We start from the raw sequence: 12,360 nt of genomic DNA, 5'->3' as shown, positions 1-12,360 counted from the left end.
TGTGTTGTCATCAATCACCAAAAAGGGGGAGATTGTAACGAAAATGGCCCCATTAGGCCATTGTTTTGTGATTTTGGTGATTGAGTAACAACGCAATTAATAGGAATAATGAGTTTGTTAAGAGAACAATTATAGATCCCGGGGATGAAGCAAAAAGGTCAAGCAAAACAAAACACAAAGAAAGAACTCAAAGAAACGCTAAATTGGACGAGTTCTGCAAGAAGCAGTTGCACCGGTCTATTCGGTAGGGGTCGGATGCACCAGTGCCCTAGCACCGGAGCAATATGCAGTGATGGTGCCAGCAAGTCAAGTGGCACCGGTTGCACGGTGCAAGCACCATGCTACGTACCAGAGAGCAAGTCAAGCAGCCGAGAAGAAGTTCTTCAGCACCGGTTACACCGGTGGTCACCGGAGCAAGGCACCGGTGCAATGCCATGACAGTTGCAAGGAAGAAAAGCAGCACCGGTTGAACCGGTGACTAGGCACCGGTCTAACCGGTGACAGCCACATCAACTGTCAGAAGGCCAACAGATAACGCAGAGCCGTGAGTGATTGGATGCACCGGTGCCTTACCACCGGTCTATCCGGTGCTTTACGCAGGAAAGCCCCAGCGGCTCTCAAAGGCTCTCTTCACTTGGAGGCCTATATATATGCCATCCCCCGGTCATTTGAAGATTGGTGGAGTTCAGGAACATCACACCCACACCCAAGAACATCTCCAAGTCATCCAAGAGCTTAGTGATCATATCTTTAGCCCTTAGCACATTCTTGAGAGTGTTAGTGCTAGGTTAGCTCTTAGTGAGTGAGAAAGTAAGGCTTTGAGCCTTTGTGCTATGGTTTTTTGTTGAACCAAGAAGATATCTTTATGCGTCGGCCCCTTGGAGCTTGGTAGCTCGCCGGCACGTCATCGACCCTCCGACTTGGTGTGGAGCGGCGACGACAACCTTGTGCGGGGGACGTGGAGACCCCCATCCTTTGTGGAGAAGCTCCTTAGTGGAACCCGGGATCAAGGTGACCGTGGTTGAGTCCGCGGAAGAGACTTGATTATCGAAAAGCGATACTCTTAATGAGTGCTTCAACAACGTGGATGTAGGTGTGCCTTTGTGACTAACCGAACTACGGGATAAACACCCGCGTCAAAGAATTTGCTTCCTCTATCCCGCTCTTTAAGTTTTCGCATTTCATACTAGCAATCTGGTCTTTCATAGTCAAAACAAGATAAGATTGACTAGGAACAAAATAAAACGACTTATAATTTAGAGTGGTGCGGTCTTAGTTACCGGAGCCTGTGAGATAGATCATGGAGAGCTGGAGGCGGCAGGGTGATCCGGCCATCGATCGCTAACGAATCGGGTACGGTGTTGATGAGATTGCGAATGGAAGAGGGGAATAATGTAGGTTTTGAGAGGCGGTCAATTTGTAGATGCGAAGTGAAGTGCATGGACTAAGAATGCCACGAGGAAAAGAAGGCTGCAGATGCCACAATATATGACGACAGAGAGGGACCAAGGCAAGAAAGACGCCACAATATATGACGACAGAGGGACCAAGGCAAGAAAGGCATCCATAGATGTGTCAAATGAACTTATTAGTTGATTAGACACAATCGATGTTGGACGGTTCTGTGGAGATAACTGAAGCTCCACGGATAAATCTTGACAGCATCGAAGTGAAGTGACAGAACTTCAAGCGCAAAGATAGATAGTGATCTAACCTAGCATTCAAGAATAGCTACAAATCAACCATACTAGTCACATGAAACATCATTTTAATCAGTACTACTTTTGAGGATCAACAAATGAAGGTGCTTGGTAAAATCCAGATCAGAACACAGACTACATATATCCTCTTCTGATATGCTGTCCCAACTACCGAGTTGTCTGATAACATCTAGCAGAACTTACGCATGCTTGGTTAGCTGCTTGTGCCAGTGATTCATAGACCATTTGTAGTGACTATAGTCAACAAAAGCATAAATAATATATACTTTGAAGGGTATAATTATTAACAGCCTGCAAAGCAGCACATTCATAGCCTGGTAACCAACCATGAGCACAGCAGGCTCAAAATATCTTAATAATAGCCTCTGCTTGGTATTAGACGATAACTTTATATCTCCACCAATAAGAGTACTGTCATCTTTAGCAATTTCTCTCTCCACCAATAAGAGTACTGTCATCTTCAGCAATTTCTCTCTCCACCATAAGAGTACTGTCATCTTCACTGACATATACAAAAACCAAGGTTGTCTAGCAGTAGTTAGCATGTCACCTGAGTAAAGCCATTTATTTGGAAAGCATAATATTGCCTATGTTTAGTTAGGCCTTTGAAAACTGTAGCACTAATAAAGTCTAACCCATAGCAAAATTTCTCTCTCCTAACGTTGTAATGTTATTTGCAGAAGTGCCAGTTCAAAACATTAGCAGGAATTTATCTCTATTTCTAGACACATGGTAAAATCTATTTTACTACAGATATAAAAGCTAACAACTATATCAAGTGGGGATATAAATGTAGAACCACTTGATTAGTAAGGCTAGATATAACAGAAAATCAAATTATGTTCGCATTAAAAGGAATACTATAAATGAACATGAGTAGACAGAGGATTGGAGGAGAAATAACATTTGCAACCTCACAGAGAGCAGATGGGATTAGCACTTCTTCACGACCTTAGACTTAGAGGACCTTGCAAATTCCTGTAAAAGGGAAGCACAATCAAAAGGATTAGCAAATAGAATCTATATCAAAGCAGATGAGAGTGCAATTGCCTATGACGCACTAGGTGAGAGCAGAAAAAGGAGAAAGTCCCTGCTAATTCCTGGCCTTAAACAGTTCGGAGCTCATTGGTTGGGAAGCCACTACTGCAGGAAATCACGTGCTTGGCTGCCTACAAAAAAGAAACGGTTCAGAAGGGAATGATAGTTTCACACAGATATTGATGACTCTGGGAAAGAAAGCAATCTAAACCAAACAAAAAGCATCTAGATATCTGAAATTATGGGCAGAGATGTACATCAAAATATACCATCCTAAACAAGCATAGATAATCCTTGCAAAAGAACAGTGAGCGGATGGAATTTCGCAGAATACATAGAAAGAAACAACTTCTGATTTGGTTTTTGACAGATTGCATGGTTAGTATATGCAGATACAGTGGCTCCAGTTTATATGACTAAATTTACAAAGGCAGGGAGTTTAACTAAGTTACACTGCGTGCTTTGCAAAGAAGACTGAAAAAGAGAAGAGATGAATCACCTCACCAACAGCTGCTGTGGACAGTCCTTCAAGTTTATCTGACCAAACAGAAAGTTTCAGTGAGACAAAACCACCAATGTGTAATGGCACTGTAAAACCACGACCTTGAAGCAGAAGAGGCATGGTGCGAGATTCAAATACCACAAAATCAGCTTCAGCAACTTCCTCAGGAACTGTAACATAGTCTGAATAGTAAGATAAGAATGTTGAAATCAGGCAAGAAAATAGGCTAGCATCAATCATCTAATAAGCTGAGAAGGATATAGATACTTGAAAACACAACTTTGTATCTGCAGACCGGTACAGCCTGAAAAACAGCCCCACTGATCGGCAGTCATCCAGGTCAAGATCGCAGCCTAGGGTAACAGCAACAATATCAGCCTTACAAAGTTGAACAATGTGTCAAGAGGTCATACGACTACAAGTTCAATAATAAAATAATGAGTGCTGTCATCATTCTTCCTTGTGGCGGGATACCAAACAAGAGAAACTTGTCAAGAAATTTAATACAAATTGATTCCACAAATATGGACAGCAGAAACATATGCCATAGCAACCATCCAACCTCTCTCCATTCAGCCTTTCATGTCTAGGGTTAATCCTGAACCCGCCTGTTTTGGCAGGGCTCAGTCAAGGAAGACCACTGTGAAAATTAGAGGGCCTTACAAGCAGCAGTATGCAGATCAAATTTACACATCAAAACGCTGGCCAAAACCCGAAACACACACACACAACACCACAGAACAGGTGCACACATGCACCCACACCACCCGCGGTTTAGACCTCGTAATATACAACTGAACCTATTCCAACAGCAATTTAAACATCGCCATCACCTCACTCTGCATGCTGGGACAGCAGGGGAGCACTTGGGGTTTGGGATGGCCCTAAAGTGGACACTGTTCCCGGTTAGCCTGCGACGAGCTCTATAGTCAGGAAGGCCAGAAGATTGACCGGATCCATCACTTCCACCACTGCCCTGCAATGGCTCCAGGGTTTCAACGACATCACTCATAAGCGGCCTTGCCTTGGGGTTGTGGCTCAAGCAGTAGAATGCAAGGCTGCAGGCTTTGTGAGCAGCTCTGACTGAATACTGTCCCTCCAGTTTCGGGTCAATTATTTGGAGAAGCCTCCTCTTGTCATTGAGCTTCGGGAGAGCCCAGTCAACCAGGCTCTGCTCCCTGCTGGGCCGTGACTTGTCAATTGACTTGCGCCCTGTCAAGAGCTCCAGAAGGACAACACCAAAGCTGTAGACATCACTTCTGGCAGTCAAGTGACCTGCCCATCAGGTATATACATGAGAAGAATACACAAAGACAGACAAATACTACATTGGTCATACTTTGCTCTCAAATGCAGAAACAAGCAGTAAACAATGTATATGTTATAATCAGGTCACGCATTATGAATAATATAAACTGAGACCATACATTTTTGCTATGAAGTAATATTTAAACACTGAAAGAAGCAGGAAATGGTAATATATGTGATCTCAGTTAATGAAGTAGAAACAGTAGTTTTGTGTCTGGAAATTTGACATGTAGAAGTTCATATCCAGACAGTCAGGTGATATCTTCTAAGGAACACGATTAGCAAGCAAGAGAAAAAAAGGAGGAAAGTACCAGTCATGACATATTCAGGAGCAGCATAACCATAGGTTCCCATCACCCGTGTTGATACATGAGTCTCATCACCTTCAGGGCCAGCTTTTGCCAGGCCAAAGTCGGACAGTTTAGCTGTATAATCCTGTGGCAATGGAAACAAAAAGATAAATCATTATGTCAAAATATATGTATTCCCAATGGATAAATTATGAATATGCATAGAACTGAAAAGGGAGAAGAAAGCATGAGCAAGCAGTTAACACTCAACAGAGTCCAGCAGAATATTTGAAGTCTTGAAATCTCTGTAGATGACAGGCCTTTGAGCATTGTGGAGGCAAGCAAGCCCTTTAGCAGCTCCCAGTGCGATTGACATCCTAGTACCCCAGGGTAATGGCATAGCTGTCTCTGAGAATATGACAAACAGGATGTCATGATCAGTAAAATTTCCTTCCTCTCAAATAAAAGTTCATTGTGAATTGTGATTGAATCAGTGAAAATAGTGCACTAGCATTACATATCATACATGCTAGCAGTGGAAAGCATTCGGAAGTTTCTCCTTTTGTTGGGGACAGAGCCAATTTGTATAAAGCATTAAGAAATGTAGCAAGTAACAACTAGTCCATAATTAGAGGAGCACTACAAAAGTCAACAGATGCAGAAGAACTTAACACAGAAGTGTGGTAGTGTGTAAATGTGAAATGGATTATTTTTTTATATCTTCCAGTAGATAATGTTTAAAATAATTGTATAATGTCAAATTGTGAAGTTACCTAAAAGGGTCAATACATAAGCCACAAAATTGATGGTAGCCAGCTAGTTACCACCTGTAATCTAGTTAAACAAACAGTTTACCGAGCAAGTAATCATCCAGGATGTTGAGTCATCAGAAAGTTCAACAGTTGGATATTCAATGGTTATTTTGCGAAACTTCGAGATAGCATGTAAGAATTTCAAAAGGTAATGAATCAGTTGTTGATAGGTAAATAAAATATGCCAAACCGTCAGCTGGTTAGAGAAGCTAGATCATACCAACAGCAGTTACAATAATGAGAAATGTAACTTATCATTTATATTTTTTTATCAGCTCAATGTGTTGTGATCAGTGGATGATATTCAAGAAAACAGAACACAGTATGTAAACAGTGGCATGACAGAAACTCAGTTACGATATCATTCACAATCTGGCAAACAGAAGTAGAAGGATTACTTCGGAATAAGTGGTTTTCTAGACTTCCTCGAAACATGAACTCGTAGACAAGCAGCCGGTGGTCATCTTCACAACAATATCCAATCAACTTCACCAAATTCGGGTGCCTTAATTGCCCCAGGAAGTTAACCTCGGTCTGACCAAAGAAAAACATAAGATGAATGAATAAACCTTTTCAATATTTTTTGAGCAAAACATAATACTGAAGTATTTATTTTCTTGGCATAAATAAGAATGATAGCTACCAACTTCCGTGTGCAAAAATACGCCAATAGCATTTTACTAGCAGTCATTCACACTTGCTTAACCATTAAAAAATCATAATAGCTCATGGATTTCCATGTTAATGCATCAGGTTTCTTTGCTGAATAATGTTGCTATTTCTGGGCATGCAAGTAAGCTATTGTGTTTTTAAATTTTCAAGCACGAAAGATATTGAACAACTTGGCTACTTACAAGCCATTCTCTGTGCCCTTGATGTCCATCTTTGTTGAGCACCTTGACTGCAACAGGAAGTGACTTCAGCCCAACCCTGACATTCTCATCGATGTAACCCTTGTAAACGGTCCCAAATCCTCCTTCACCAAGAACATAATCAGCACGGAAGCTCTTTGTGATTGTCTCGAGCTCAAACAATGTGAAGGCAATCACATCATTGTATATGGAAATGTTCTTGGCATCTTCAATTTTCCTAGGTGTTGAAGGATCACTTAAATCTGATGAGGTACAGGTGTGCTTCCTATCGGCGATGGCATTCTTGGCAGGATGTTGTAATAAGTGGAGCTGCTGAACTGAGAACATGGTAACATGATATTCAGGAGTAAATTCAAGTCCTCGACAACAAAAAATGAAGTACTATTGCCCATCAGGTCGCTACAGAATTGATTAATCGAAGTTACAAGGATTCCTTGCATGTATAAGACTATAAGATAAAAGTGCCAAAAGCACTCGAGAAAATTCTCACACTCAGTTTTATGTACGTGTCACGAATACATCAAGGAAAAATACGATTCAAGGATTCAAGTAGAATTATCAGCATTTGCAAAGAGGACTGAATAAAAGATAGCTACTCATGCTGGAATGCCAATTTCCTACTTGGTGATTATATAAAGTAGCATAAGAACAGTTGGAAATGAATGTGGCCAGCTGCTAGCATCCATTAAATTTAAATGGGTTTTTTCCTAATATAATAGTTTCTACTGTACTTTATATTTCGAAGTACGAAGCAGGTAAAAAAAATAAGCAATATAATTACAAGCACAGATTGATTACAGCAAGGGTGAAGAGGTCAGGGGACCAGATCTGCTGAACAGTGCATGCAAATTATAAAAAAAAAAACTCAAATTGCTTTAGAAAATGCAAGTAGCAGCTAGAACAGATTATGTTTATTCGACTTGGAGGATCTTGATTTTTTTTTTCATCCATGCGAAATTCAAAGTCAATTGTGGGGACGAGGGCACAGAATGGCACTCGCTGGGGAAACTGCCACTCGATTTTATACAAAACCAAGAAGATGGAGAAGCACGACAACTTGAACAGATGTAGCAGAGAAGAGATCACAGATCAACAACCTAGAACGGTGACAAGAAGAATCAAACAAGTCTTCAACCAAAGAAGATAAAATCCTGAACAAATGCAGTAAAACCAGAGTCCTAAGGCTGATTCGTATCCAAGGCGAAAATCAACATAACAATTCATAAAAGCCCCACTAAAGTATTAAAAAGAACAATTTGAGCAAAACTTGACCTAAAATTTTAATTGAGCCAAATTTCATGCTGCCGATTTGGAATTGACTCCCAGAAAAATCGGATTTTGCAACAAAATCGACATTGTGAGAATACTGATGAACCAAAAGCCATCACAACAGAAAGAAGGAAATAAATCATGCTTGGCAATCCGCGGCGAGCCAACCAACCAAGGGAACCCAGAACCAAAAACTACCAATCCAGTTAAACCAAATTTTGACGCAATCCGAAGTGCCCAGCGTGAGATCCAAATTCCAAAGTACCACCGACAGGAGTCCCCAAGAAATCCGAGGGCAATTTTGGAAGGATACCTTGCGCGTGCGCAGCGACGACGGCATTCTCCTCACGCGTGCCGCAGTTGCCCATCTCCCTATCTTCCTTCCCCTCCTCCTCCCTGTGGCTCAGTTGATGGTGTTCTTCTACTTGTACCAGGGGTAACCCAGGCTTTCATTCTTGGCAGGTTGCTTCATGCCATCCGCTTCTTCCTCCGACTCGGAGATGACACGAGACGGCTAGAGCTGCGGGTGGATGAGTTGTGAGGCGTGTGAGTATGGCGTGTGGTGGAGAGTGTGCGCGCTCAAGCTCGGTAGAGCAAGGGAAATGTGGGGGAGAGAGAGGGGTGGGTATGCAGGAAATTTAACACATTCAATTTTTGCAACAAACCGACACACATGAGAGGTAGATCTACAAGTTGTAATATCAGCTCACATCCGCAGAGAGGATTCTAGGATCCTTTACTCGAGGGAGAGAACGAATCCAACGCACAAACAATCGAAACACCCTTTCCTGCCGCTAGAAGGGAAAAAAAAAAGCTTTTGCATTAGGACATGGTGATGCGTTGCAACCACATGAAGGGAAGGGAAGGGGACGGGCCAGGAATACCTGGTGCCTGCTCTTCACCGGTGATGGCTTGACGCAGATCCAGCGATGGAAGCGCGGTCGAGCGGCGGGCGCGCGGGAGGAGGGCGTCGGGCGGTGAAGAAACGAGTTCGACTCGTCCTGAACTCCTGATGGTGTCGTTCGATGATTTTTGCAGCACGGTGCGGCTCAGCATCTCTTCTCTACTGTTAATAAAACGACGTCGTGGTGGGCCCACTACCGTCTCGAAAAAAAAATCGGAAACAAGACCGGCACGAGTTGGGAACTTGGGATGCGGAAGCTCGCGGTTTTTTATTTTTATATTTTTTATTTTCATTTTTTACAAAAATATATTTCGTGTTCGAAATTTACATGAATATACCCCGGCCGCCCCGCTGCCGGGCGGCCGGGACCTGGCCGCCCGGCAGCGGGGCGTCAAGGGCTTATCTGCAAAAAAAACTCGATAAAAAATTGCGCCGAGGTCCCTGGAGAACCGGCCCCCCCCCAACCCCATATAAGCTGTTGGCTGCCCCTCACCCCCTCATTTGCCTCACTAAAAATCCAGAAAAAAAAGAAAAGAGAGGGAGAGAGGGAGAGGAGGGGTGAGGGAGAGGCAAAGCGGCGAAGCCCTGCCGGATTTTCAAGCCGGCGACTGTAGGTAACTAAAATTTTCTACATTTTATAAATAGATTGTGTTGTAATTATTTTTTTGAAACAGTAGATTAGCAATCAGTTCAATTATTGTTAGGAGTGATTAGTGATACATTTAGGTGCAGTTACTTATAGTGATTAGCGTTGATATAGTACATTTAGTGTTAGATTTAGTATTAGAAAATACTAGAAAATTATTAGAAAAGTATTAAAAATCAAAAAAAAAGCAAGATAATATTAGAAAATTGTAGAAAATGTTAGAAATTATAGAAAATGTTAGAAAATTGTAGAAAATGTTAGAAAATTGTAGAAAATTATAGAAACTATTTTGTTGAAACAGTAGATTAGCAATCAGTTTAATTATTATTAGGACTGATTGGTGGTACATTTAGGTGTAGTTACTTGTAGTGATTAGCATTGATATAGTACATTAGCAATCTAATTAATTAATCTTACAAATTGCAAGATAATATTAGAAATTTTATAAAATGTTAGAAAATATTATAAATTATTATAAATCGTTAGAAAATCTTAGAAATTATTTAGGAAATATAAGGAACTATTAGAAATATTTAGATGTGTGTAATTGTATTGTATTGTTTTGATCTTACATGGTAGGTATGGCTGGGGTTACTCCTGCGTTGCTGGACCCAACAATAGACTCGGGTCACCGGTCCTTCCTTGCCAAGGTTCAGCACCAAGAACTAAACGTGATGCGTCCACGTCCACCTGCAGAGTTGGTTGCTGTAGACCCACGATGGGTGCCCAGGTGATATGTCGTCTATTTTCTGTTTTTATCCGTTATACATTTCGTTATATAATGTATTAACATTTGTGCACTGTATAACGCAGGCTGAGCGAGGCAGGTCTTCTCACTGTGGCTCGTCTTGCTGAGAGTGCTTTGGTGAAGCTAGACAGGTCTCTACTTTCAGCTCTCGTTGATAGATGGAGACCTGAGACACACACGTTCCACCTCCCTTGTGGGGAGATGGCACCGACCCTGCAGGACGTTGCGATGCTGCTTGGTCTTTCTATCACCGGAGATGCTGTCGGGCCCCGTGTGGTACCTTCTACGTGGCTAGAGGATCTTGAGGAACATTTTGCAGGTGTTGCCACCACGATTGATCCTGAAGATTTCAATAAGCACCCACAGTCGAAAGGTCCTTCCAAGTCATGGCTCCTACAGTTTCAGGTACAATTTCGTACAAAATGATGTGTTGATGTATTTTATGGCTTTGAAATAACTCATGTGTTTCTTATTCTCAATGTTCGTACTTCATTGCAGCCGGATCTGTTGGCAGTCGTTGCTGATGAGTACAGCGTGACTAGATCACTCGAGGCATACCTGCTGTGGTTGTTTGGGTACATCATGTTCAACAACTCACATGGCCACTGTGTGGATAGGGTGCTTCTGCCCTACGCACAGGAGATCGCCGATGCAGATGAGGATGCCATACCCTTATATAGTTGGGGTTCAGCGGTTCTTGCATGCACATATCGTGGACTCTGCAAGGCATCACGGCAGAATGATAGGAATGCTGTCCTAACGGGGTGCCCAATTCTGCTACAGCTTTGGTCTTACGAGAGGATTGCTATCGGTCGTCCCATGATTGACCAGTCACCGTACACGCCGGATATGTACGGTGACACGGAGGACGACAGACCCACCATGGGGACTCTCTGGTACTCTCGACAGGTATGGACCCGATAAAAATTTATATTCTATGCATACTATGGTCATACATTGTTCCCTCAATACATTTCTTATAGACACATAATTTTTATTTTTGCAGAAAACATGGGCACATGTACAGACCCGGCGGTCTTATCCTGAGTTTGTTGCTGAATTTGATCGATTGACCCCAGAAGACATTGTGTGGGAGCCATACAGTCCTTCGGCTATAGCCGCCCGTGCACCGCTTGGGATATCTTCGGTGTGCACACAGGACCAGGGCCTATGGATGACTACTGCAGCTTTGGTGTACGACGTTGCAGTTGAGGCCCACTGCCCGGATAGAGTCATGAGGCAGTTCGGTCGACGCCAGTCTTTCCCTGTGTCTTCAGCGTTGGATCGTGTTCAGTGCCACGATCATAGGTAACAAAAATGTATGAGCACCCATGTACTAATAACGTGAAACTAATTTCTATTTAACGTGCAGTTTATCAAGGGCTGGACATCCTTTCTCGACAATATGGGTCACTAGATTACAATCATGGGTGGCTGCGTGGGATGATGCAGGCGAGCAGTTGGCTGAGGATACCGGTCCACACACCGAGCCTTCGTTTCGGGCGTCCCTGACCTGGTACGAACCGAAGACTCGTTGCCGTTTGACGTATGTTGACATGCATCCACAGCCGCATGTTGCGACTTCGCAGGATCGCTATGCACGACACAGGGATGAGGCATTAGCTGGGGCGGTGAGTAAATGTTGACGGCATTTTCGATCTTTTAAGATTTGTATAATAAGTTTTTTTGGTTGCAGTTCGAGACCTGTAGGTTGCTTGAATTAGATTGCTCACTGAATGTAATGAGGATTCATGGCGGGTCTACGATGAGCATGCCGGCACAACTCGAGGCCTGGACCACTCAATGTGATAGAGCCCGAGGCATCCTTCAGGCCTTTGGTACGCGAACGGAGTACGAGGATTCCTACGGATCGTCACAAGCGTCGACGTTGGTTCCTTGTGGTCCCGCATAGCAGCAGCCTCCCTTATACCACCGACAGTACGAAGGTATGGTGTGATATTTACCGATCCGACAGTACGGGTACCCCGGTTCTCAGCCCTATGGAGGGCCAGGTGCCTCGCAATGGGCTCCATTTCAAGGAACCCAGTTTAGCTCTATGCCACATGCTGGAGGGACTTTAGGTAAATATGTGGTGCATAATTTTATTTGCTTATGTTTTATGGTCAAAGGCTCATATGTTATTATTTATACTCAGGATCACAACAGTTCACCGGAGCGGGGCCGTCTTCGTATCACCCTATGCCGCCACTAGGAGGATATGAAGGAGCTTCTTCCTATCCACTACCACCA

At 43.0% G+C, this 12,360-nt stretch overlaps 1 protein-coding gene and 1 long non-coding RNA gene across 3 annotated transcripts; both read right to left on the bottom strand.

The window, feature by feature from the left end:
- Positions 1-1,748: 1,748 nt before the first annotated feature.
- LOC120660783 lies at positions 1,749-3,272 on the bottom strand. The gene is made up of 2 exons (XR_005669737.1): positions 2,783-3,272; positions 1,749-2,699 (listed from the first exon to the last, which is right to left on the bottom strand). It is a non-coding gene; the product is annotated as an uncharacterized LOC120660783 (long non-coding RNA).
- Positions 3,273-3,749: 477 nt separating this feature from the next.
- On the bottom strand, positions 3,750-8,871 carry LOC120660782 (probable serine/threonine-protein kinase PBL8). 2 transcript variants are annotated; one of them, XM_039939420.1, is made up of 8 exons: positions 8,697-8,871; positions 8,523-8,606; positions 8,126-8,332; positions 6,526-6,860; positions 6,070-6,205; positions 5,131-5,267; positions 4,881-5,004; positions 3,750-4,536 (listed from the first exon to the last, which is right to left on the bottom strand). In XM_039939420.1, the coding sequence occupies exons 3-8, from the start codon at positions 8,178-8,180 to the stop codon at positions 4,091-4,093; spliced, it is 1,233 nt and encodes a 410-aa protein (XP_039795354.1). In that variant the 5' UTR covers positions 8,181-8,332; positions 8,523-8,606; positions 8,697-8,871; the 3' UTR covers positions 3,750-4,090. The 2 variants fall into 2 exon arrangements, with proteins under 2 accessions (XP_039795354.1, XP_039795355.1); XM_039939421.1 differs by having other exon boundaries at positions 8,486-8,606; positions 8,697-8,869.
- Between the last annotated feature and the right edge of the window lie 3,489 nt (positions 8,872-12,360).

The sequence above is a fragment of the Panicum virgatum genome, chromosome 2N, assembly GCF_016808335.1.
Source record: "Panicum virgatum strain AP13 chromosome 2N, P.virgatum_v5, whole genome shotgun sequence".
In the NCBI taxonomy this organism is placed as follows: Eukaryota; Viridiplantae; Streptophyta; class Magnoliopsida; order Poales; family Poaceae; genus Panicum; species Panicum virgatum.
The sequence above is the reverse complement of the archived record's forward strand: the minus strand, read 5'-3'. Positions and strand labels throughout refer to the sequence as shown.